Source organism: Choloepus didactylus, chromosome 15 (genome assembly GCF_015220235.1).
Source record: "Choloepus didactylus isolate mChoDid1 chromosome 15, mChoDid1.pri, whole genome shotgun sequence".
Lineage (NCBI taxonomy): Eukaryota > Metazoa > Chordata > Mammalia > Pilosa > Megalonychidae > Choloepus > Choloepus didactylus.
Genome location: NC_051321.1, coordinates 38,931,657 through 38,957,921, shown reverse-complemented (window position 1 = coordinate 38,957,921; position 26,265 = coordinate 38,931,657). Strand labels below are relative to the sequence as shown.

General features: G+C 40.3%; 1 protein-coding gene across 1 annotated transcript; it reads left to right on the top strand.

Annotated features, from left to right (window-relative positions):
* Positions 1-274: 274 nt before the first annotated feature.
* Positions 275-21,806, top strand: LOC119509877 (cytochrome P450 2C15-like). Its single transcript, XM_037803887.1, has 12 exons — positions 275-394; positions 3,681-3,796; positions 3,896-3,996; positions 6,976-7,133; positions 8,316-8,478; positions 8,648-8,797; positions 11,127-11,287; positions 12,403-12,584; positions 13,980-14,116; positions 16,951-17,147; positions 19,440-19,581; positions 21,434-21,806. Exons 1-12 carry the CDS (start codon positions 275-277, stop codon positions 21,613-21,615), a joined length of 1,809 nt encoding a protein of 602 aa, XP_037659815.1. The 3' UTR covers positions 21,616-21,806.
* Positions 21,807-26,265: the final 4,459 nt, after the last annotated feature.

The following is a 26,265-nucleotide window of genomic DNA, read 5'->3' as shown; positions in this document are numbered from 1 at the left end:
CCAGCCATAATGGATCACAGCCCACCCTTATTCACTCACGACTCACCATAACCAATAACACATTCCAAGATCCTGTTTACACTGACTTCACACCCAGAAGACCATGGTAAGGACTTGAGCATTTCAGTTTGGGGGACATCATTCAGACCCCAGCACCACCCTTTGACCTCCCCAGCAGCACACCTTCACCAGGCCCATCCTTGATGCTTGGCCAGTGAGGCAGAACCTGACACCCCATCAGCCACTCCCTCCTAGACTGAGTCCCGGAGAGGACATGCAGACGCTGGTACAGAATGGCTCCTCAGTAGTGCTCACAGCTCTTGTGACCATGTCCCAGGTCCGAGGACCACTGGGAAGCCCAAACTCCCCTGACACTAGTCACCTGTACAAGGAGGTAGACACCAAAGGACCGTGGCCTGCCTGAGGCCTGATCCTGCAGCCTAGATGGACGGCTCTGCTCTGAAGGCACAAGAACCATGTGAGAGGGGATGACAGACATGGAGGTGAGAGGAACTAGACAGAGCATGAAAATGTGAGGCAGGGCTTAGAAGGGAACCTGAAAATCAACATCTAGAAGAAGTTTTCTACCTGTCTTAGCTCTGCAAATGTGCTCTCAAATGGTACATCAGCAGGCAGAGGAACAAGCTATGGGATGTGCTGGTGCAGGCTGCAGTTTAACCCTCCATCTCCCAGGTTGTGTCCCTTCCTCTCTTCCACCTTTTGCTTCTCTCACTGGATGGTCTGATAGGTACAGAGTGTCCTGGCCCTCATGGTGCTTTTGTTTGTTTGCTTCTGTGAGCAAAACCCACCCACTGAGGAGGAGTGCTCTGGGCATGGGAAGGTGGATACTGTGTACAGATGTTGAGTCTGCAGATCAGAGAGGGGAGACAGTGTTGCCCCAGACGCCCTTGAACTTGCCCTCCTGTGCGCTCAGGATAGGTCAGGCCAGTCTGGCCCCACTAGCTTGGGAGGCAGGTGTCCCCTCACTCTCTCTCTTCTCTGGCTATCATTTCTAGCCCTTTGAAACAGGTCTAATAAAATGTTGTTTTTACTTGGTCCTTTTCCAAAGTGATTGTACCTTTTTACATTTCCCTTAGCAGAGAATTAGTATTCTCAGTTATTCACATTTTTGCACACCGGTTTTCATGCTTTTAAAATTTAGCCTTTTTTAGTAGGAGTGTGAGTTGTATCTGATTTTTCATTAGTGTGTCCTTTATGAATAGTGAAGGTGATTCTTTTTCATGTTCTGCTTGAGATGTATTTTTTCTTTATAAATTGTCTTTTCAAGGTCTTCCCATTTTAAAATTCTATGAACTTTTATTCTTGAAGTTTCACAATTAATTAATTAGCTGTTTATGGATTAGAGTACCAGAACCCAAGTGGGGTGAGGATGGCATTGGCACAGAGGATGAGGCTGCTTGTCTGAGAGGGAACTTAGCACCCAGCATTCCTGTGGAGGGTGTCACCACCCAGGAGGCAGAAGGCTCCCACATGGAGCAGGGGCCAGAAGCTGCCTTGTTTGGGGAATCACAGCCCAAGCAGGTTGAGGGGAGTGTCCACATGTGGTCAGCTGCTGATGTGGGGTGTCAGGGGCTGAGCAGGTGACAAGGGCTTCCCCCACGGATGGGTGCCCTGGTGTGGAGTTTCAGAGCCCAGAGTGAGGAGAATAGCCTGATATGAGGTGTCAGTGCCTTATCAGGGTGGGGAAGGTGTCCACAAGGAAGGGTGGGCTGTTGTGGCTCATTGCAGCCCCAGCAGGGTAAGGAGGGTATCCATTCTGGGGAGGGTGAGGTGGCAGAAGTAGGGGGCTGTTCCCAAAGTGGAATTGATCAAATATATAAATATATTAAAGACAATGAGAGCCAGGTGTCTTACTGTCAGCAAAGGAAGTTACAAATAAGAAAAGGGAAAAAACTAGAACGAAACTTGTAGTGTTGGATTAGAATAAGATACCAGAATGAATTATGGTTGTCAGTATATGTAGATAAAGATAGTAGTAAATATACATATAAATGTATACATGTGCTAGACATATTATCTATATCATACATATATACATATATATACAGATATATATTATATATATATATATATATATATATATATATATATAGAGAGAGAGAGAGAGAGAGAGAGAGAGAGACAGAGGGAGAGAGAGAGAGAGGAAGACCACTTTGTTCACGGAGAAGTCCTGGGAGCTGTGACACCCAGTATCAATGAGCACAGATCTTGGCTTCTACAGAACATTTTCAACTAAAAGAACCAAGGTTCCTTAGAGAAATCAGTGATTGGAGAGCTGGCGCAGGAAAAATATAGGATGAGCCTGTGTATTAGTGATGATTCTCTAGGGAAACAGAACTAACAGGAGATATCCATGAACAGTATGAGATTTTATAAAGGTGTCTCACGCAACTGTGGGGATGCGTGAGTCCAAATTCCATAGGGCAGGACACACAAGTCCCAATTCCATAGGGCAGGCAGCGAGCTGGCACTCCAATGAGGGTCTTCAATGGATTCCCAAGGAGAGGCTGGATGGCTGAAGCAGAGACAAAAGTTCTCTCTTCTGTCTGATGAAGCTATCACTTTCCCTTTAAATGCCTTCCATTGATTAGTTAAACATCTCTTACTGCGGAAGACACTCCCTGGGCCAACTGCAGATATAATTAGCCACAGATGCAATCAAGGTACTGATGATTTAAGTCCATGAAATGTTCTCACAGCAACAGATAGGCCAGTGCTTGCTTGACCAGACAGTTGTGCACCATCATCTGGCCAAGTTGACACATGCCCTCAACTACCACCTCCTGGAATATCTTACTGTGTGAATAAAACAAGGAATAGCTCAAAAATTGATGGGAAGTAAAAAGGATACCAAATCCAATCATTGGGAGACAATTTCAGCATCACAATATATAATGATAGTAATGGACCATAGCCCATTGAATAAAATTTAACTGATGATTCCATACTGATAAAATAACTCAATAAATTCACAACTTGATGAGAAGTGGATAGTTATCTTTACATTGTTTCAAAGAATTTACCCACAAAATACTTCTTAATTATGAAGGTAAGAAGAATAACTTCACAGGGAAGGGACTGCCAGACACCATCTTATGATGGGATCATCATGGGCATCATCCATAATGGAACAGACTGAAATTGTTTGTCACCTAATAGGATGCAATGAGAAGAAAAACATCATTGCTGCCAAAGATGCATAACCTGAAACTAATCATGAAGAAACATCAGACAAATGCAAAAGAGGGACATGTTATAGATCCACAACCTGTTCTCTTCCAAAGTGGCAAAATCACAGAAGTCAAGGAAAGACTGAGAAATTTTTCCAGACTGTAGTTGATGAAAGAGAAGTGACAAGTAGTTGAAGCACGAGATTATGAACTGGAATCTGAAATGGATCCAAAAGGTCTCATTGGAAGTTATTGGGGAAATACAGATAGAGTCTGAGAATGAGACCATCCTAATTTCCTGTACCATACCCCAACCTTACTATCTGCTTGTAACCAAATAAATATGTATAATTATGTAAATGTATACTTATATAAAAGTTAAAGTTTCCTTAGAAAGAAACCATTCTAATCCACAATACCAGCCAAGCCGAGGTCTGTGTTACCCTGTGACTGGGGCGGGTTCCCACAGATGCCCTCCCTGTCCGCCAGGTGGGCCGCGATGGGGAAGCTCCTCCGTGTGAGAAGCCCCTGACCTGGGAGATGGGGAACCTGGGTTCTAAGACAAGCTCCTCTGCTGATGCACGGGGGACGCACCGCCTCACTGCGTCACTGAACCCCCATTCCTAAAAGAAAGGACGGCTTAGATTAGTGGGTCACTGAGATCCTTTCTGTGTCTAAATTATCTGGATTCTTTCATTCTATAGAAACAGAAGGGACCAGGCAGGAGCTCAGCAGGAGAAGGAGGAGCAGAACATAGACACCCATCTCTCAGGGGACAAAATGATGGCTCTAAAGAGAGCCTTGGGTGTGATTTCTCCCCTGATGAGGAAGTAAAGTTATTTACAGTCTAGAGCTATGTGAGTCAAGCAGTTGAAGAACTCTTTCTCTTTGTCCTAGATGCAGAGTTCACCAAGACCTAGGCTTAGTCATGTTCTTCAAAGGTTATAAAACTGAACTTTCCTGGCCTCTTACTTTAATCAACTGGTTCTGCAATTATTAACTCAATTAATGTTTATTGTGAAAATCACTGATTAGGATGAGCTGCAAAATAATGAAGCATAGTACACACTCAGTAAATCTCAGTGCCTCTGTTGAATTGAATGTTTGCTTGGAGGAAAGCATGCAAGAGTCAGGGACATAGGTTCCAGCCTCAGCTCTGCCCACTGCAGCCCCTGTGGGCTCAGCCAAGGCAGGGAATCCCCAAGACCCTGATTCCTTCTCTCTAAAATGGAAATACTTGTACCTTAGGCAAAGGTAATTGAGAGAAACAAATGTAATAGGTGTGAAAGTTCCCTGTAAATTGTCTGTTTCCCTGTAAACGTGAGGTATTACACCTTTTAGAAATAGCCAAGTAATGTTCCCTTAGCAATACATCATAAAATAACTGCACTAATCAGAACAAATTCAGTCATGGACCATAGCCCATTGTATCGAATAAAATAAAAACGAGTTCTGGAGGTTTCTCAACAAGTTTTGCATGAGTGACATAGCATAACTCCAAGTATGTTTCAATCCTCATGACCATGAAATGCTTCTCCCCCTTTCAGGTTTGCGGCATCTGCACATTATTACTGAAGTCCTTACCTCCCATCACATCTGTTATTCCTTCAGTAATCTCTCTCATTTTGCTGTCCACTCATTCATTTCAGTATTTCTGACAAGGACAGACTGAAAAAGCAACAGAAGCAGCTGTTTCTGGAGGTGACTGGGAGATGATGAAGCCGAGGTCTCTCCATCCCTCCCCACCCAGTTCCTCTGAGACGGGCTCTCCCCTCAGTCCAGCTGGTCAGGTTCACCTCCTGGGTGAAATCCAGTTCTTTTCCCTTTCTCATGAGCACCTATGGCCCTGTTATTCCTGGAGTCAAATGAAGGGATTCTATTTCATGTGATCTCTGGAAATTAAGAAGTCATGTCACAGGTCCGTCGCTTTACACCTCAAACCTATGATCTCCATTAACAAAGGCCTGAGTCTCATAAGATCTGATTCAGCTGGTTTGAGCTTCATCAAGCAGCCTCCCACTCAAATAAGAGTATAGGGACAGACAATAGATTAAAAGAAAAGAGCACTCCAGACAAGAAACTTGAATACGTATTTACTAACAGAGCACTTAAGGTAAAAGGAACAAGTTGACAATGCAGAAATGAACTGATACATTACCAAGCCTGGGGACTTCTGTCCCTTCCAGATGTAGCTGGACATGAAACCAGAAGACCTCTCTAGTCCAAGTTACAGAGTATTTACAGAGCCTTTCATTTAGGGAACATTCAATTAAGTCATATTCTATTTTTATATTTGAACCACAGGTAACGAACTACAGGTGATGAACCATAAGTGAGCCAAGAACAAAGGAGGGTTTTCACAGTGTCATCAGACATTTAAACTTAATCTTGAATGCCTGCAAAACATTACGGAAAACATTTCTAATCAAGCTATGACTTCTGTAAGAGCAATATACCATACATTCTACTTATATAAAAACTAAAAATTAGAAGAGAGATTACTATTACATTCCTCTAACTTACTATAGTTTTCTTATTTCATCCAATAATTAGTTTAGCCATTACATCATGTGCCTCACTTCCTGCTTTTTCACCTGGGCCTATTTAGGTTCTCCCTCAGTACAATCTTCTAAAACAGGACTCGAAGGACATGAATCATCTGTCCCACTTATAGGGTAAGGCCTTTCCACTTTCCATCATCTGGAAATTGTACCTCAGTATTTTGGGGTAAAAGTTCTGATAAATATGCTTCTATATCAGAAGGAATAACTGGTTCTTCACTATCAGAACCAAAAGCGTCAGCTGGTATATGAGAACAGCAAGACTCCTCAGCTGTCTGATCCTCACACAGACAAAAGGAGTCAGCATCTTCATTTTCAGATTCCTCAGTAGAGATATTATCCTGTGACACTTAATGGTGTGTACATTCAGACTAACTAATATTTGGGAGTTTTGTTTGTCTTGCTAAAACCGTTCTCATTGAAGCTGTGGTGTGAGAAACATAGCACCATGATGAGCATCAGAATAGCTAGGTTCAGATCCCAGTTCTGGCACTACTGGGCTTCGTGATACTGAACAGGTTTCCTGCTCTCCCAGAGCTTTTCTTCCCCCATTTGTTGGGCTTTTTTTTTGGGGGGTGGGGGTTAGTTAATGGTGGAGGGAGTGGATATTTACACAGCACTTATTAATTACTTGATGCATGTTTGATCATTCAAAGTGTAAGAATAATGTTTTATGTTAGCTATTTTATGTTTGGGCAGCTGTGATGTCAGTATAGTACCTTAAACTATTTCAAAATGCTTCCATTTTCAAGGACAAAAAAGGATTATTGTATTTGGTAAACCATAGCAGGAGAAACACATTTAAATTCAAGGCCCAGAATACACAGATTTCCATCAAGTCCTAAGTTCCCAATTGATTATTAGTCTCAGAATTTAGAATTTTTAGCAATTTTTTTAATCAAATCATTTACTACAGGAACTGCCAGGGGTGTCATTGTTTTTCAAATTAAATAAAGTTATCAATACCAGGGACCCACCCAAGACCAATTAAATAATAATCTCCAGGTTGCACCCTTTGAATAGGAAAGCAAGACTAAGGAGACTGTTTTTCAATCTTTATCAGTGAGCCAAAATCCAATCAGAAAGGATCCAAGTGGATCTACCTGACGGGTCACTTTATATGGTCAAAAGTCCAATCAGAAAGGATCCAAGTGGATCTACCTTCACTTTATAAGTTCACACAGTGTGGAGTGATATAAAGGCTTTGGACTGCACATTCATAGTTGCCTTAGTAAGACGAAAAGGATCCAATGGATCCGGTCATGGCTCTGGTTCTCAGACCTATGGGAATGGGAAGCTCCCGCCTGGCCCCACTCCTCACCCAATTATTGGAAATATCTTACAGTTAAATGCTAAGGACATCAGCAAATCTTTGAGCAAGGTAAGGATGCTTTAGGCTCCTCCAGTGCCTTGCATTTGATAAGTCAATTACCTCCTGAGAGTAAATAAAATGCATCTTTGGAGTCTACATATTAAAATAGATCATTGTAATGTGAAAGTTCCCCTGTAGATGTTTTTTTGTTTTTTGTTACTTTTCTGTTTTTGTTTTGCTATCATATTCAGAAATAATAGAATGAAGTAATGCATTTTTCAAGAAGAGAAACATTTAGTCATCATAAGATAGCATCAAATGTACAAAGTGGCCAAGCAGCAAAAGTAGGGCATGCAGCTGCCCTTCACTGTTTCAGTTCTTGGCTGTGATTTCCAGGCCAAAGGTCAAGGTTAATAGAAGTGCTTTTGTGGTTGCAGATTTCATTCAAGAAGCCATCTACTGCATAAACCATGTGTATTGCTCAGATGAGCCATAAAAACTAACCTTCTCTGAAGGAGCAAACTGGGCCTGATGTCAAAGAAATAGCTATGTGGGCTCAGGACAGCATCAGTGAATGAAAGAAAGTTCTCGGTCAGGGCCCACTGGGTGGGGACAGAAACCTTTTGGGCTCTGCAGAAGCTGCTGCCTGTGGCCTCTGGAGCCTGCAGGGTGGAAGGAGATGCTGCCTGTCCCGGCACAGCCCCTGTGGCGCCCGCTCTCTTTCTGTGTTAGCAACACCAGCAGAACTCAAATGGGCTGGGCTTGGAGTCATCTCGGGTAGATTTTAAAAATACAGATCTCTAGGCCTCATAACACAGCTATCGAATAGAATCCCCATGGGAAGAGGTTTCCAGGAGATCCTAACACTATCAGTTGGGTCCACAATGGGCATTGTGAAGAGAGAAACTCATTAGGCATCAGCAGTCTATCAAGCAGGGTCCAATATGTGTCTTCTATTTATTAGATGCGTGATTCTGGATACAAAATTTAAATTCTCTAAATCTCAGTTTCTTTATCTGTAAAATGAGCTAAATAAACCCAGCTCAAGCTATTGATGATACCATTGCCTGGCACATCGAGACCCTCCAGAAATAACCAAAATGCTTATGTTAAACATTGAGAATATTCAATACTGTGTGGCAGAATAAAAACATCGACAGTATTCTCAAAACACCAGTCTGCACAATATATGCCCAAGATAGACACCAGTCACTTCTTTGCTAATATCTGCATCTTCTTCCCATTTCCCAGCTCTCTGAAACCTACGGCCCTGTGTTCACTCTATATTTGGGCTGGAAGCCCACTGTGGTGCTGCATGGGTATGAAGCAGTGAAGAAAGCTCTGGGTGACCATGGAGAGGAGTTTTCTGGAAGGGGCAGTTTCCCACTGGCTGAAAGAGCTTCTAAAGGACTAGGTAGGTTGATGTGTGCCTGTGTTGGGAAGCGGTGATGGGGGAGGGGAGTAGGGCATTGAGAACAGAGACTTGAATTGCTCCTCAGGACAGCCTGGTCCATAGCAGGGCTGCCCAGAACCTCTTCCTTGACCAGCATCTCCTTCCTAGTGCCTGTGTCCCCTCTTTGTAGGAGTTGTGTTCAGCAATGGAATGACATGGAGGGAGACCCGACGCTTCTCCCTCATGACCCTGAGGAACTTTGGGATGGGGAAGAGGAGCATTGAGGACCGTGTTCAGGAGGAAGCCCGCTGCCTTGTGGAGGAGCTGAGGAAAACCAATGGTGCATGATTTTTACTCATTACTGACCATCATAGACCACCCTCTTAGGAATCCTTGGGTCACAACCTCGAAGACAGTTCAGGAGCAGCAGGGTCTCTCCTACAAGTAGCGGCATCAGCCCTCAGGTGGAGGAGGCTGGGTTTGAAGCAAAGCCCCAAGGGAACATCTTTGTCTCTATGCTTTTGTGTGTGTGTGTGTGTGTGTGTGTGCACGTGTGTATGTGTCTATACATGATTGTGCATACAGCGTGGGTATACAAAGCTCATTTAATCCTTTTCTGTCCTGAGCTCTGTTTGTTTACTTGCAAATCAGAACAACATGAAGATAGAGGGCTTTGAGTCTCATTTTCTCCAACAGTTAAAGAGCAGTCTTTCCCCCATAGCTTCATTGTGGGTTACCTGTTCCAGAACATTTCACCAGGGAACACTTTTCCAGGACACCATGGGAATGACCTTCTCATTTCCCAGCAGAGCATGAAACAAGTGACTTGTGCTTCTCCTTAGTTGGACTACAGGTATATGGGCAGCCTCACTGGCATGTCCAAGGGTTTCTTCAAGGCCCGAGCCTGCAGCTCTGCCCAGTCATGAAGATTATCTGTGGATTCCTAGTGGACCTCTCACCATCGTGAATTCCCTCTAACTCAGGATGATTTTTAAGCTACCAACATGAATTATTTAACATGACTCATTACCCACACAACTGGTTTATATATTTTAAGAAATATATGCTAAAGCATAATTCTATAAGATACACAAAAAAAAACAGGCTATAAATACCAGACTTTAAAAAGATTTACTTAACTAGATTTTGACTATTATAAATAACACTTACCCTGTATTGCCTAACTGTAAGTTGCGTCTGTTTTCTTCCCCGTCTATCTTTTCCCTCCTCTTTATTGGATTTTGTGTTAGAACTTTCATGGTAAGTACTGACCCCCCACTGTCAGCTCTTCTAACCTAGGAAGTCCTTGCCTCAATACTCTGTCTTTTGCCTTGGATTCTAAATCATCCTCTTTGAAAGGAAGTGATGAATTGAAAATTAGATTTTCACTGTGAATCTCACACACACACACACACACACACACACACACAGAAATCCCAGAGGCTTCACAAATTACCTTTCACCTCCCTTGCTAAAAGAAAACCTTTACCAAAAGCTTATTCCCCTGGAGTGTTTCCAATTACACTTGCAAAGGCTCCTGGGATCCTCAATAGTGAATCACAAACAGGTTCCTACCATTCAGTGAGTTGTCATTTCTTCACAACACTTGATTCAAGTTGACCTTAGTTACCTTTATAGATGTGAATTTGTGTACTTTTTGTATCTAAAGCTTATTGATCACTGATAACAATTGTTTCATTTACAGAGCCTCACCAAAAAAAGAAAATTTTCCTCTGCTTTAATTTTTTCCATTTCTAAAATGATAGAATTGACCTAAATGGTGAGCAAGTTTTAAAATTTATTATCGCATACTGTGTTCTGTAAATGGCTAATTCAGAGCAAAATCCCAGAAATCAACAGGGAAGTTTGACCCAATAAATTAAATTTGAAGTTTGGATAGGTGATAATGGATACAACTAGTTTGGGATTACCTTTTTCTCTGTATTGAAATGAAGAAATAAAAAGACTGTGTTAATCAATTTAACCTTTGTTGCTTGCCATACTTGTTATTTAAGTTTGAGAGAAAAAAATCTTGATTTGCTTTTATTTTAGGCAAGCAACATGTTTTCTCATAAGTTTTATCCATTATTATAATTTTTCTTCTCGTGCAACATGGATGGCTTTTATTTTTTACATTTATTACTTCAAATAGTGATTTCACCCATAATCTCTCTCTCTTCAGGTCTCCAATTGGTGGTTGAACATATGGTTCCATCACCCACTTCTTATGTTTTCAAAACTGTGAGGTTCCTAATGATTCTCATCTTTCCTATATCAATGCTTAATTGTCTACAGGCTTTGTAGACAGATTTGATCCTGCATTGATAATTTGAATTATCAGATTTCTTGTAAAGTGACCTCTTTATAGTATTTTTCTTCCTTCCTCCAAAATATCAGGCATGTTAGGTTAGAAAGGTATAAATAAATGCAGTGGAGGTAATGGGATATTTGGAAAACCATGACAAAACCAGTTAAAAGGGAATGGTCAGCTCAGGTTGAGGGTAATTTGAGACATTGATTCCATGCATGTAGAATTTTTGACTGGTAAGAGTATATCTAGATAGATATGTCTTTAGTGATCCTGAAATTATCTTTTCCTGTATCTCAAAGACAAAGAGTTTTATATGTACATTTTAATGGTGTTTTCAAAATGTTTCCAATTCTTTTAGGGTCTCCCTGTGATCCCACTTTTATCCTGAGCTGTGCTCCCTGCAATGTGATCTGCTCCACTGTTTACCACATGCATTTTGAATACAGAGATCAGGATTTTCTTAGCTTAATGGCAAAACTCAATGAAAACCTCAGGATTGTAAGCTCCCCATGGGTCCAGGTGAGACCAAGATCCCTTTTCCTGAGAAACCATTTATTCCCTTTTCTCTGACAAGTTCTAAATTCTATATGGAGCAAACTGTGAAATGAGTGTTTGAACACCACAGTCCTGGCCAGAGCTTGGCATCACAGAGTAAACATTGGGGAAAGATAGGCGAGCTCTTTATACAATACAAGAAACAGCATGCCAGAATGTTGAGGTGAAATTCAATACCATTGGCTCCCTGTTCAGTGCTTTTTCCATTAAAACCAAAGTACAGTCTCCATAAAGTACTTGGTGACTCCCCAAAAGCATGGCCATAGCGCTCAGTGGAGACCCGAGACGTTTGCTGATAGGCTTCCATTGCCCACAAAGCTTGTCCTCTCAACGACACTTGGAGACCTCTTCATCACATCACTTGGCAGAAATAGCCTAATTTAGGATATCAAGGAGGGAGAATGTTTGGGACCACGGCTGCCAGGAAATACTGAGTAAGTTGTAGGGGTTTTTGCTGCTTCAGCTGGGACCCTAGCAGAGAGGTCACTGGGTTAAATGACAATATGATTGGGTTTTATGTTGTCTGAGCTGGGCTGAGCTGGTCTATCCTGGACTCTGCCTAAGTGATGGTTGTGTGATCTTAGAGTAGTCACTTACCTGCTCTGGTGCACAGCCACCAAATCTATAAAATGCAAGGCTGGATTTTATAGTACCCTCAAGTCCCTCCAAGTTTTACAATACCAATTCTATTTCTGAGGCTGCTCCATAGAAAGAAACTAGCTTTATGCTCTACATCAGGCCATCCAAATTCCCTTACCTTTTGTCCTCATCTACAAAATGTGAATCATAGTAATCCATACCATCCTTTACTCTGAACTTGTAAGAAAGAATTGTTGTAAAAATGAGAAAATTGTTATAAAGATGCTTTTATTTTATAAAAGTGATGTATGTGTATAGGAAATGATTATCATCTTTGAACTTCTGGTCAGAATATTCTCCCTCAAATCTATCAGCACACAGAATTCAAGATGGAGGTGCTTTTTTATTTGTCATTATAGCCCCAGTTTGTAACCAGAGGTGGGCATTATGACATATCTTCATTAATTTTTTTTTTAATAAACGATTTTTTTCTCTTTTAGTTCTGCCATACTTTCTCTGTACTCATAGATTACCTCCCCAGGAGTCACAACAAAGTACTTAAAAATGTAGAATTTTTTAAAAAATTTACTTTGAAAAAAATAAAAGAACACCAGGAATCCCTGGACATTAACAACCCTCGGGACTATATTGATTGTTTCCTGATCAAAATGGAACAGGTAAAGTGTCAAAGAAAATTCACTTATTTGTTTGCTTGTGTATGTTGTGATCCCTTGATTGATTCTGTACATACCAGGGATGTTTAAAAGAACAGACAAATAGTGCTTATGTCCCTATTGTGTGCATGGATCTGCACTAGGCTTCATGAAGGTTTTACAATTGAATTGTTAAATGAGTAGAATACATGGGTCCTGCTCTCAAGGCACTAATAAGCTACCTGAAGAGAAGCAGAACGGTCACTTCAGATGATATGGAAACAATTACTAGGTTAGAAAATAGAATATAGCAAGGATTAAAATGAAGATGGGAAAGATCATGGGACACAGTGTATGGGAAAGTAAGAAGGAAAGGATTAACCAGAGTTGTCTTTGTCAAGTGCATTTCACTCTCTCAACTTCAATTTACGGGAAGTCTAGTCAGTCAGTCCCTTGGCTTTGGCATCTGCATTAACCCCATTATCTCCTTCATTCCTCATGGGCAGTTAATGACCAAACTCTGTCTTCATAACTGTTGTGTCTCATCCATTTGTATATTCTCCTACCCATTGTTGCATGTGATTCCTAGAGCAGTTGCCTAATGTCTCACATCTTGAATACCATAGCGCTGGCTCCCCCTTGTATTTGTGAATTGAGTCTCCACCTATAGTTTATTCTAGGTAGTACTGCCATATTATCTTTTGCACAGTTTAAACTTCATAAAGAGTCTGCAGGCAATACTGGGTCCCCACAAATTCTTTATCTGAAGAAAATTGCAAACACTTGATTCAGGCTTAAAAATATCTTATGGTGTATGACCCTAGTTTACCCTTTTCTATCAACTGTGTTTAGTCTACAAATAAGAGAAAACCCAATTAAGAATAGCTTAAGAAAGAGTGGGTTTATATTTATCCCCTACAAAGAGTCACTTGGGTCCATCCAAGGCTTACACAGTAGCCTTGAAACATCATGAGATCATGTACCTTCCATTTTTCTTCACCATATTTATTTCCTATTTAGGCCTTTATCTTCATGCTCATTTCCTCACATCCCAAGATTATATCTGCCCCTCCTCCATGTTCTCTTCTGTCTTTAGACTAAGAAGTAAAGAGAAAAGTAGAACCAGCAGGGTTCTGCTTATATCATATTGGCATGATCTATAATGCATGGCCAACACAACTCTAAATTAGGCTGTGAAATGGAATTTTAGGCATGCTAGATTGAAAGGACTAGGAGATAAAGATTGGACCAACTAACATACAGACTCTAAAATATCATAAAAATATTTTTTCAAACAGTGCACTCTCCATTTTTCTGTTTCCTTAACTGTAAAATAAGGTTCATTATTTTATTTTGGGTTCACAATAATTAAATATGCAGGCAAAAAAATTCCTCAAATAATTTCATCAAATCATCCTAGGAAGAACAAATCCACAGTCTGAATTTACCATGGAAAACTTGGCAACCACTGTCATTGATCTATTTGTCGCTGGGACAGAGACTACGAGCACCACCCTGAGATATGGACTCCTGCTCCTGCTGAAGTACCCAGAGGTTGCAGGTAGGACCACAGATGGTGGGCAGGGGGAATTTTGGCACAGAAGTTGGCAAAGCACTGTAGTGTACTCGACGTTGACCTTGTTATAGAAGATCCATTATCACAGCCACCAGCTGTCATTTGTCCAAATATGATGAAGGAATAAAAATGAGACACCTTCTCATAAAAAGAGTGAGGAACTGTGGGGGCAGGTGAGAAGCTCTGAAGCTTTCGAGCACTGTCTGGAGTCCAGTGGAGATGATTTCCTGCAGACACATTTGCATTGGCCTAGGATTGCATAATGTTGTTAGTGAAAAGGCCACTTGAATGATAGGAATGTGCTTGTAGAAATCTCTCCTCATTCTGAAAATACAGTGTGAATTGCTGGTTCAGGGATGATGGAATTCTTGCTTATTGAAGATTTAAGCTTCAATTTCTGGAAATTTCTGGAATGTAAATTTCTGGAAAATCTAGAAATTTAGGGAAGCAGCCTGGGAAAATGTACACAGTCTGGCAAGTGCTCTAAAAGTTAGCTTCGTAAAGAAGGTCCTGCTATTTAGGGAGAAGTTGTGCCTAAGGGTATTTTGTTATTCCAGAAGTCTCTGCCCAAAAAATAGAGTTCTTGCAATGATAAGAAATTCTTTTATCAATACTTTTATCTTTTATAAACAGCTTAGCCTTAGAAATTAACCTTTAAAGAGATTCCCATTAAGCATAGCAGATTAGCAACACACATTCCCTTTTCCTGTATCAGGATACTACTGAAATAACTGCAAACTAATTATTAATGAGAATTAGTACTTTTGAGGTTGGAAGAGAGTAGAACAAGAAACGGCCAATAAGTTATCAATAAATTTCTGTAACACACGGAACAGATGGAGACATGATAACTAATTAAGCAGGGAGGATGAAATGTAACCTAAATGTCAGACGAGGAAGATTTATCAATAAGGAAAAGTCAATTTGTGCCTTTGCAATCACCATCAGTTGGTACTTAGAAGTACGAAATGTTAAAGAATGTAGTAAGAGAAAATGAGACCAAAAATAGGAGGGTGTCCCCATACAAGTTTGCTCTACAACTCCTTTCAGCATGTAATTCCTGCCCTTCTTTCTAAGGATAGGGGCTTATTCTAGACAAAGTATACTAAGAGGCCCTGCACTAAGGCACATGGGCAGAGACAGGAAGGAATGAGGGCCAGAGACAAAAAGAGGGGTTAGGAAGGAGTCCATCTCTTGAATTCTGAGATCCTCAGCTGCTTTCCCCATCCTGAGTTCTGGAATCCAGCAGCCAGAAGTCCACTGCAGGGCGTGAATAGCTACAAAGGAAAAAGACCTCCATTCTCTGACATCCAGATAGAAAATTCTCAAGTGTCCAGAAATAGAATGAAATACAAGCATCCATCCAAGACACTGTGTCATGGAAATTCAGAATTTGGATTTAAGAGAAAATCATAAAAATTTGCGGAGAAAAAAATCAGTTCTTATCTATTGCTTTCCTACTATAGAAGATGACGAGTTAGCTGTCTTTCTACATGGTGCATATGCCCTTCTCTCATTTCCTAATCTCTCAATGTCATACTTGTATCATATATAAAGGATTAGCAATCAAAACAGCATCAGGATTCTCATGAGCAATTGTCATCTTGTGTATTAATAGAAAGTTTGCAAAAATTGTACCCTTTCTTTTCATTTTCTCATAAAGATACTGGAGTATTTGCTCCATCCAAATGTCTGAAATGAAATCAGAAAAGGCATGGCCTCCAGGAGTAAGCAGAACCTATGCAGGAGAATGGAAATTACAGGGAGGCCCCTGGGCACCAGGCCTGGGAAAGAACCAGTTAGAATGGACGGTATGGCAGAGCAGCTGTGAGGGTAGACGACAAAAGAGATGTGATCGATTATCTGAGACCTGAGCACTTGGGAAATTATTTCCAGGGATTGGAACAGCTACAGAATCAGCTGGAAATCATTCTAAATCATCATCTAGAAAGCTAGGAATTAAAATAAAGGTATATTTTTAAGTTAGGCAAATATGTACACATAATGAAACATAATTACAATTATCTTACCAGAGAACATTTATGTAGTCCTAAATATGTAAACAATGAACATTAATATAACCAAAAATTGTGATTTAAATCTACTGGGGAAAGGGGGGGCGCACGTGTTCATTTGCACGTGCACGTGTGTGTGTGTGTTTGTGGATATGTGTCTGTGTATGCATGGGGTAGTGGTAGAGATGCAAATCACTCAACTCTTTGAAAAAATAGTCATTAGATATTATCTAAAAATGATTAATTAAGAAATAGGGTAGAAAGTGTGATTATTTAGAAATGTGAACATACATTTCAAAAGAAACCACAAGAATGGTTCAAAGTGGAGGTCTTTTTTGGGGGGGGGATGGAGAAGGTACTATAGTAAATTGCACACACACAGACACCCACAAGCAAACACGTGTCCATCTAGATCCAGGAGTAGGATGTAATTTTTAAAATACCGTGTATTGTTTTATTATAAAATTAATATTTGACATTTGTTTTTTTTGTCTGCAAGGACAGTAATTTCTTGAGTCAATTATATACTATTTATATTTTGAAAGATTTCATTATTTCTATGTATTGGTCATCCTGTGTTCAAATATATACGTATTTACAGATTACCTTCATGCCTAGCTTGTAGGAAAGTTGTATGTACATATATTATAGCAATTTTCTCTATGCCTAGGTGTACTTCTGGGCATATAATTTATGTTCATAACAATGTTGGGAAACTTTTGTAATACTTCATGTAACCATGAATTGCTATAGCAAATGTGTATTTTTCTCCTTTGCCATCAGTTCTTACTTGTGTCTTATCAGCTAAAATCCAGGCAGAGATTGACCGTGTGGTTGGCAGACACTGGAGCCCCTGCATGCAGGACAGGAGCAGCATGCCCTACACGGATGCCGTGCTGCACGAGATCCAGAGATACATTGACTTCGTGCCCACCTGCATGCCCCATGCAGTGATCAGTGACATTAAATTCAGAAACTGCATCATCCCCAAGATGAGATTTGTTTCTCCTACTCTGCACCACAGTGCATTTGAAGTTCTCATGTTCACAGTATGATTCCAATGCTCTACCCTGAGGGGAGATGAGAAATGTGCAATAATCATACATATGACAGCATGATGGATTATGTTTCCAGTTAGGGATTAAAAAGCTTTCCACAGATTCTGACAGCTGGCAGCCGAACTCTTCCAAATTTTTTCTTCTTTAATATTGTTCTGGCCACTCTTAGCTGTTTACTTTAAGATGAAGTTGTCGATTTCCAAAAACACTGTGCTAAGAATTCTGTTAGAATGGCATTAAATCTCTAGAACAAATTGGAAAGTGTTGACTTCTTTATGTGTGAATCTTTCAATTCTCGAATATGGTAAATATTCTCAATTTGTTTGTGCTTTCTTCAATTTTCTCAATAATTTTTGTTCTCAGTGCAGTGGCCTGCACATTGCTTTTAGGCTTTTTCCTATGTAATTAATATTTTTGATGGTATTATAAATTCTATGATTATTTTAAATGAAATTTTGAAATTTTTCTGGTATATGGAAAGAGAAATGGATTTTATTAATACAATAATATATCTAGTAACCTCGACAAATTCACTAATAGAACTAATAGGCTGTCTGTATATTCATTTGGAATTTCTATGTACACAGTAATGCAAATTGGATTAATATTTATTTTGTTTCTTATTTTCCAATTTTTCTGACTTTCATATCTCTTTGCATAATGGCACTGACTAGGATTTCTGGAATATATGTTGAATAGAACTGAGAGTAATGGACATTCTTGTTTTTTTTTTGTCTAGTTTTGGATCTCTAGGAAAGAATGAGGATTTAATATCTCACCATTGAAATTGATATTTTATATATATTTTTGTCTATATTCTTTATCAGATTAAGGAAGATCCCTCTCTTGGGTTTGCATGTTTTTGTCATTAATGGGTTTATAATTTTATCAAATGGAGGATTCTCAAATGCAGTCCTCTATTTTGGTCCTTATTTCCCCACTAAACACACACACACACCCACACACACACACACACACACCTGGATTTTATTTGCTACATTTTGTATTTATATTCATAAAAGAAATTTTTCTGCAATTTTTATTTCTCAAACTTTTCAGATTTCTGATATGGAGATAATGCTTGTCTCAAACTAGATAGGAAATATTCCCTACAGTGGGTCTATTTTTATTGCCTCTCACCTCATTCTCTTTTGTTTCTGACCACTAAATTCCGTCTTGGAATACCCTGTAATTTTGGGTTAAATGCCAGAGATTATATTAGAAAAATGCAGAGACTCAGATAATGTTTGTCTTCTTCCAAAAAGGGTTCATCCCTCCTCCACTAGAATGACACAAGGATATAAATCTCTAGGCCTCCTTCAAAACAGGAAATGAACACAGGCTAAAACTGACTGCACCTATCAGCTTACCTCTCCAAGTTCCTTCTGTCTCAGCAATCTTCATTCCAATTTTTGTGTCCTCAGTTTTCTAACTTCTAACACATGGCTTCTGTATTTATTCAGACTTTCTACTTGATATGATACAACCTACTTTATCCCAATTGATGCCAGCATATATTAATATTTTAATAAAAATAGAAATAACTAAAAATCCTATTTCGATACTAAAGAAAGGGCGGCACATTTGCTATGAGTGCAATTTCTATGCCATCTCTGGGAAGAGGAAATTGAAGCCATTACCAAGAAGCAAAGGATCTTGCCCCAATCAAGGGTCAGGACTTCCAGTCCACTTTTTTCTCACCCAAAGGCACAACTAGGAGAAGCTTTTCCTTTTTTGATATTTGGTTGAGAATTATTATTAAAATTAATTCTTCTCCTATGACTAACTAAATTGGAAACAGGAATCAGATAGGGAATGTCAGTATCACCCATCATTGCCCTTCCAGATACTTCTGGCTTGCAAGAACCAGCAGAGATTTCTATTTTAAACCTTAATTCACATATAAGATGGGGTAAACCTGAAGTGATGAAATAGAGCAGGTGCTGCTTAACCCAGCTTGGATGCATGGACAGAGGATTCAGAAGGTTTGGCACTCAAGTACTCAAGTGCTCGGTACCTCAAATGTATTGGAGGCCATTTTGGGAAGATCATTGCCACAGGCATTAAATGAATCCCTGTTTATTACTTCATCTGTCTTGCTGGAAATGTCACTGCCCTTCTTTGGACCTGGGTTTTTTCACCTATAGAACAAAAAGATTGGACTAAGTGATTTCCTGTATTTCCTCCAGCACCATGAATTCTTTATAATTCAATTTATCTATCTGTCCATTCTAGGGCACAAACATAATCACATCGCTGACTTCTGTGATGCACAATAACAAAGAATTTCCCAACCCAGAGAGGTTTGATCCTCGCCACTTTCTGGATAAGAGTGGCAGCTTTAGGAAGAGTGAATACTTCATGTCTTTCTCCACAGGTAACAGAAATCTTATGGGATCAGTTGGAACTTGAATGCTGCATAGCCTGGGGCTCACAGAACTGCTCTTTCTGCAGAGTCGTGAGCACTTCTGCCAATGCTCAGGCACACACCCACCACAGGGTACATCCACATTCTTGGGCCAGATCAGTGGGACTCTGGGGACCTGACCCAGTTCTTTCTTCCAAAGGGAGAAAGCTAGAGAATGGGTTGATTGAACTCTGCCTCCAGATACATCACTGAGCTACCCAAAAGCTCTTTCGAGAAGGTAAAACTCATCCCGACTGTCCTCACCTGCCCTGAGAAGGGCATACATATTCCACAGCTTTGCTGAGTATCTCCTATCTGATGTCCCTCACCCCTTAGATGAGTTTGGGGACATAGGTACCCACAAGCTCAGAATAGGCACTCAGAATAGGCACAACACAGTTAGAGAAGCAGATGAGTGGAAAGATCAGTACAATCAAATATGAACTGTGCTGTGAGAGAGGGAAGCAAAGGCTACACTGGGGGAAGAGAGGGGAAATTGCCTGATTTCTGCTGTCAGATGCCCAACAGAGCAGCACAAAATGGAATAAGCAGCACTCTAATAGAAGAAATGACATTTCAGCTATGTCACAAGGGGCAGGGAGCAAGGAAAGAAGAGAGATCACGGGATGATTACAAAATTCATGGACCACAGGGGACGGAACAGGATGTTTGCTTTAGATGGAAAATTTCAGAACTACCTGCCAAAAAACTGTGGGGTCAAGAAACCCCTGAGAATTGCAGGATACAATCAAGGATTGCAGAGCCCCTTGCTGTTCCTACAGACCCCCTATAGGGTAATGGGTCTCCACTCCTGCAGTGTGTGCTGAGTCTCTGGACATGGAACTGCCTTAAGTTTTTCTATGACTTTTGATGCTGGGTTTGTATCTGGCACTGCAGATACCAAGATGACAAGGACTGAACCCTCCCTTCAAGGAGTGCACATTTTAGAGGGGTGGATAGGGAAATAAAAAAAGAATTATGATGCAAACTGATCCATGTTTCAATGGAAGCCTGAATATAATGTTGAGGAAATCCAGTGAGGGCAAAATGTCTACAGGAATTCTGAGGGGATCACAAAGATTATAAAGAGGAAATGACATTTGACCTCGGTTATGAAGGAAGTACAAGAGAAAGGCATCTGAGTCAAAAGAAACAGCATGGCACATGGCTTGAAACTGCCTAATGTGTTGGAGATTGATGATGGGTGGGTTTGGCTAGAGCTGAGAGTTGAGGGTGTGGATGAAGACTGGATAGAAAGATCACAGAACATCAGACTGGGATCAGAATGTAAAGGGCCAGGTCAAATATTTGGACATAACCCATAGGACAGGCGTAGGAGCCATTCAAAATTTTAAAGTGAGGGAGTGACAGGTTTAGACATATGCCTCTGAAGGTTCATGAGGAAAAAAATCATTAGTTGAATTTGTGCCAGAGGTAGAAAGGGAAACAGATATGTAAGCCCCCTCTTCCCAGTCCTTCTCCTTTCTCCCACCTGGACAGGGAATGTGGGTGTGATCTCAAAAAAGATTGACAGAAACTGGAAAAGTCCAAACAGCCACTATAATGCAGGAATACACAATGAAGTAGTTGGCACAGTGGCAAGTACTTAATATTTCTACAGTAGGTATTTGTAGAATGATACTAGGTGGATAGCAAGTGTCTCCAACCCTCTGTCCACCTATCTATCCAACTGACCTTTTGGACATCCTGCCTTCCACTCACCCATCAAGTTAATCATTCATAGTACAGTTACGGTGTGTTCTGTGGTAGTTCAGAAACATGGCATTCAAGGAGCATCTTCCCCTGTGTTTATGATTTCCAGGAAAACGAATGTGCCTGGGTGAGGGCCTGGCCCGCATGGAGCTGTTTTTATTCCTCACCACCATTTTACAGAACTTTACCCTGAAGTCTCTGGTTGAACCAAAGGACATCGACACCACCCCAGTTGAGAGGGGGCTTGCCTCTGTGCCGCCTTCATACCAGCTCTGCTTCGTTCCTATCTAAGGAAGGGGCAGCCGTCTCCCAGCTGCGGTGCCGTCTGCAGCTTCCCTCCCCTGGGGCACCGTTCACCTCCCTCCCTCTACTGGGGTTACCTCCTCTGACCTCCCCCCTCCACATCTCCCCATGCCCTGAAGATCCAGGGAGAATCCAACCTCCATTAAAGACACTTTCCTGCATTTCGCTGCACATATTTACCTGCTATTCTCCCACTTAGTGATATTTATATTGACCACCACATACCTTAATAGTGTATCTAATATTGAGTTATTACTATGGTATCATTGTGAAACAGAGCAAAAAATATGATTAGTGTGTATTGATTCACAAACATACTATGTTATGTGTGTTCTAAAGAAGAAATGCTAATTTTTGCTGGGTCAGTTCTGAGACCTTCCCTTTTTTGTACATAATAAAGTAAGAAATTAAAAAAAAAAGAAAAAAAAAAAAAATGGAGTCCAAAGAGGACATCCCAATTTTCTTAAGGCGAGCACCAAGAGGTGACAGATGAGGTCTTCATGGAAAGTCTCGTGGATGAGTGCTTCATACAGTGACTGGAGATTTGGATTTGAACATGAGAGAAAGTGTATCAAGGAGCACCTCCAATTGTGGGGAAATATCAAGAGGATCAGCTGTGGGCAAAAATGAACATTAAGTGTTGGAGTTCGTGATCCCACGTTGGTGTTACTACAACACTAAATGAAGATTTCAACTACTTTAATACTTCCTGTTTGCTAACTGAGGTTCAAATATTGATGAATGTCTCCATATTGCTAATCATATGTTCTGGCTATTAGTGCTCTCTCCCCAGGAAGAGAGCAATATCTCTTAACAATATCATCAGGCTTTATTCTTTTTTGAGTTTTCAGCACAGTGTTTTCAACTTAACGTAAGTGTGATGGCAAGTTGATGCTTTGGTCCTGAAGTCATTAGCGTCTGGTTATCTCCAAAACATAGACGCCCAAACATTTTATACATTTCACATAGTCATATTTTTCTTCCTTCTGTCTTGAAGTAAAGACATGAGAAATGGCATCATGCATTACCCTTCTCCCAGTTCATCTCCCAGGGGAAGCCACTTAAGCTTTGGCATGCATTTTTAAGAGAACCAATATGTGTACTGGTGTACATATATATCTGTACACATATGTATCCATAAGTATGAATTCATAAATGATATGACATATGGGATTGAAATGGTTCTTTACAAATTTAGATTCATATTATACATATTATTCTACAATTTGCTGCTTTTCTAGTTATCAATATATTTTAGAGGAAAACCTCTATTATAACAGAAATATGGGCAAATAATTCAAAGGACAGATTAAAGAAGAGGAAATGGAAATGACTAATATGTGAAAAGAACTTAAAAATAAAAACTGAAAATAAATTACATTACATACCTTTCAACTGTATTGATTGGCAATGAAAATAGTGTTTGCAAAATGTGGACAAACAGGCAGTCTTGTCGTTTGTTCTAATGTCACTTTATCTATGCATCCCACTCTAAGTATCTTACTGAAATTTTTAATCTCCTGTCCATCACCTCTTTTGCTCCTTATGGCTCAATATTTTATTCTCCTTTCACCATTTTTGGCATTTTGCATGTTTTACATTAATCTTTCTCATAAACTTATGAAGTAGATAATGATTAGGTCTGCTGCTGAAACAAATTACCACAAACCTAGTGCCTTAAAGCAACACAAGATATCTTCTTACATTTGTTGAGGTCAGAAGTCAAAAATCAGTCTCATCAACACAGGCGACCAGGAGATAGAAAGAGGGCAGAGACCAGCCATTTGATGCTGAAGGACTACAGAATGTTTAGGATTGATTGCATAGATCCAGAAATAGATAGCATAATACCGTGTGATGGTAGCACAGTATTGTAAGTACACTGAACAAAGATGTTCCTGTGGGTAAAGCTGAAAGAGGTGGGATAGGAGAATGTAGGACACCAGAGGTAAAGATAGATGATAAAAACTGGGACTGTATAATGTGGCAAAAACTGGAGTGGCCAATGACTGTTACTAAATATACAAATATAAAAATGTTTTTGCATGTGGGAAAGCAAAGGAATGTCAACCATGTAGAGAGTTGAAAAAGGGATGGTATTCAGGAAAAAACATAATCAAAGCAAACTGGAGTCTATGGTCAACAGTAACATTGTAATATACCTCCATTAAATTTAACAAAGGCAATATGCCAATGCTAAATGTATATGACAGGGGGATATAGGGGAGGAATATGGGATTCTTGGTAGTGGTGTTATTTGCTGTCCTTACTAGTATATTGTATCGTATGACATGTTATTTTTCTTTTTATCATTTTTTTTCTTATTGCTCAAAAAAAGAAAAAACAATTTTTCTTGTAGTAATCAATATGTTCAAGTGCTGATTGTGGTGATAAATGTACAACTTTATGATGATACCATGAACAACTGATTGTACACTGTGGATAAATGTATGGTATGTGAATATAACTCTATAAAATTGTAGGAAAGTGTATATATAGGAGTAAAAGTGTTGGAGAAAACATGGTGAGAGGGATGTACCTATCTACCTGTTGAGGAGCAGGTAGAATGGTGTAGCCTTTCTGAAGGTCAGTGTGGTTGTTCCACAAAAAATTAAGTATGTGGGGACTAAAAGGTTCGTTAACCTCATTATGGGGTATGTCATTTGAAGATCTGAGAGCAGAGACATGAATGAACATTTGCAAACTGGTGTTCATGGAGGCAGTAATCATGATTTGCAAAAGGTGCAGATGACCTAAGGGTACATTGACTGAAGAATGGAATGGTGTACTGTGGTGTACACATACAGTGGAACATCGAGCAACTACAAGAAGGAGTGAAGCTGTGAGACACACAATGAGGTGAATGGATCCTGTACACAGTATTTGAGTGAAGTACACCAGAAATAAAGGCAAACACTTTAATGCCTCACCAATATGGACTAACTACAATGTGTAAACTCAGAATTGAATCTTAGAACATAGCCTAACATGGGCATAATAATTGTAATAGTCCCTAGATTGTAAGCTTTTACAGCAGTTAACTCTATCCCTGAAATGTAATGCCTATCTCTAAACTTTGAGATGCTAATCTCCTAGCATATAACCTGATTGGTCTCTGGAACAATGCATATCTCTGAGACACTTGAAACTCAGAGCTAGAGCTCAGCAGATATGAATGTCAGTATTAGTGCATACAGCCACTGTTGAAAAAAAAAATACTGAAAAAGAGCCCAGACCTCAATTAGTGATATTAATGAAGCAGGTCTGGTTAATACCACGGCAAGCCAGGCCAAAGGGTAAAGGTTGAAACTGATTGGGTTTTAAAACTTCAACTTCCATATGAGACCAAGGGAAGGGATATCTATTTGGTACAGGATCTAAATTTTCTAAACGGTACAACTCTACAGTCGATTTGTTCAAACACCACAATTGCATGGAACTTTGAATAGGAAGTGAGATACGATAGGTTAGTATAGGCTGGAGTGAAATAGTGACACATCCCAGAGTAATTTGGGCAGATAATAAAAAATATATTTACAGCCTCCCCCTCCCCAGCCCCGAGGATCTGGGGGAAGGTGCGGATGTGTTGGACATCCTCACCTGGACTGGTGTTGATGTTGTCACAAACATTGGGACTGGCGGTTTGATGTGCTGAGCCCTCGAGCATGGGAATTGCCCTTATGAAGCTCGTTACTACAAAGGAGAGTCTAAACTTGCATATAATTGTGCCTAAGAGTCTCCCCGGAGTACCTCTTTGTTGCTCAGATGTGGCCCTCTCTCTCTCTGAGCCATCTCGACAGGTGAACTCGCTGCCCTCCCCCCTACATGGGACCTGACTCCCAGGGGTGTAAATCTCCCTGGCAATGCAGAATATGACTCCCGGGGATGAATGTGGACCCGGCATCATGGGACTGAGAGTATCTTCTTGACCAAAAGGGGGATGCAAAATTAGACAAAATAGTTTCAGTGGCTGAGAGATTTCAAATGGAGTCGAGAGGTCACTCTGGTGGACATTCTTACGCACTATACAGATAACACCTCTTAGGTTTTAATGTATTGGAATAGCTAGAAGTAAATACCTGAAACTACCAAACTCCAACCCAGCAGTCTGGACTCCTGAAGACAATTATATAATAATGTAGATTACAAGGGGTGACAGTGTGATTGTGAAGAACTTGTGGATCACACCCCCTTTATCTAGTGTATGGATGAGTAGAAAAATGGGGATAAAAACTAAAGGACTAATGGGGTGGGATGGGGGGATGATTTGGGTGTTCTTTTTTCACTTTTATTTTTTATTCTCGTTCTGGTTCTTTCTGATGTAAGGAAAATGCTCAGTGATAGATTGTGGTGATGAACACATAACTATGTTATCATACTGTGGACAGTGGATTGTATACCATGGATGATTGTATGGTGTGTGAATGTATTTCAATAAAACTGAATTTAATAAAAAAAAAAATCAGTCTCATTTGACTGCAGTCAAGTCAGCAGGGCTGGATCCATCCAAGGGCTGTAGGGGATGCTCCATTTCCCTGCCTTTCTCAGCCTCTGGAAGCCGCCAGCATCCTTGCCTCGTGATCCCTTCCTCGCATAGCTCCAGCCTCTCACTTCTGTTGTCACATAGCCTCCTGCTAA

Bases quoted from the DNA above. Each gene is read 5' to 3' on its own strand.
- LOC119509877 (XM_037803887.1), top strand. From the start codon at position 275: ATGCAGACGCTGGTACAGAATGGCTCCTCAGTAGTGCTCACAGCTCTT. The intron at 11,288-12,402 runs GTGAGACCAAGA...TTTCTCTTTTAG, and splicing joins TAAGCTCCCCATGGGTCCAG to TTCTGCCATACTTTCTCTGT. The intron at 19,582-21,433 runs GTAACAGAAATC...TATGATTTCCAG, and splicing joins CTTCATGTCTTTCTCCACAG to GAAAACGAATGTGCCTGGGT.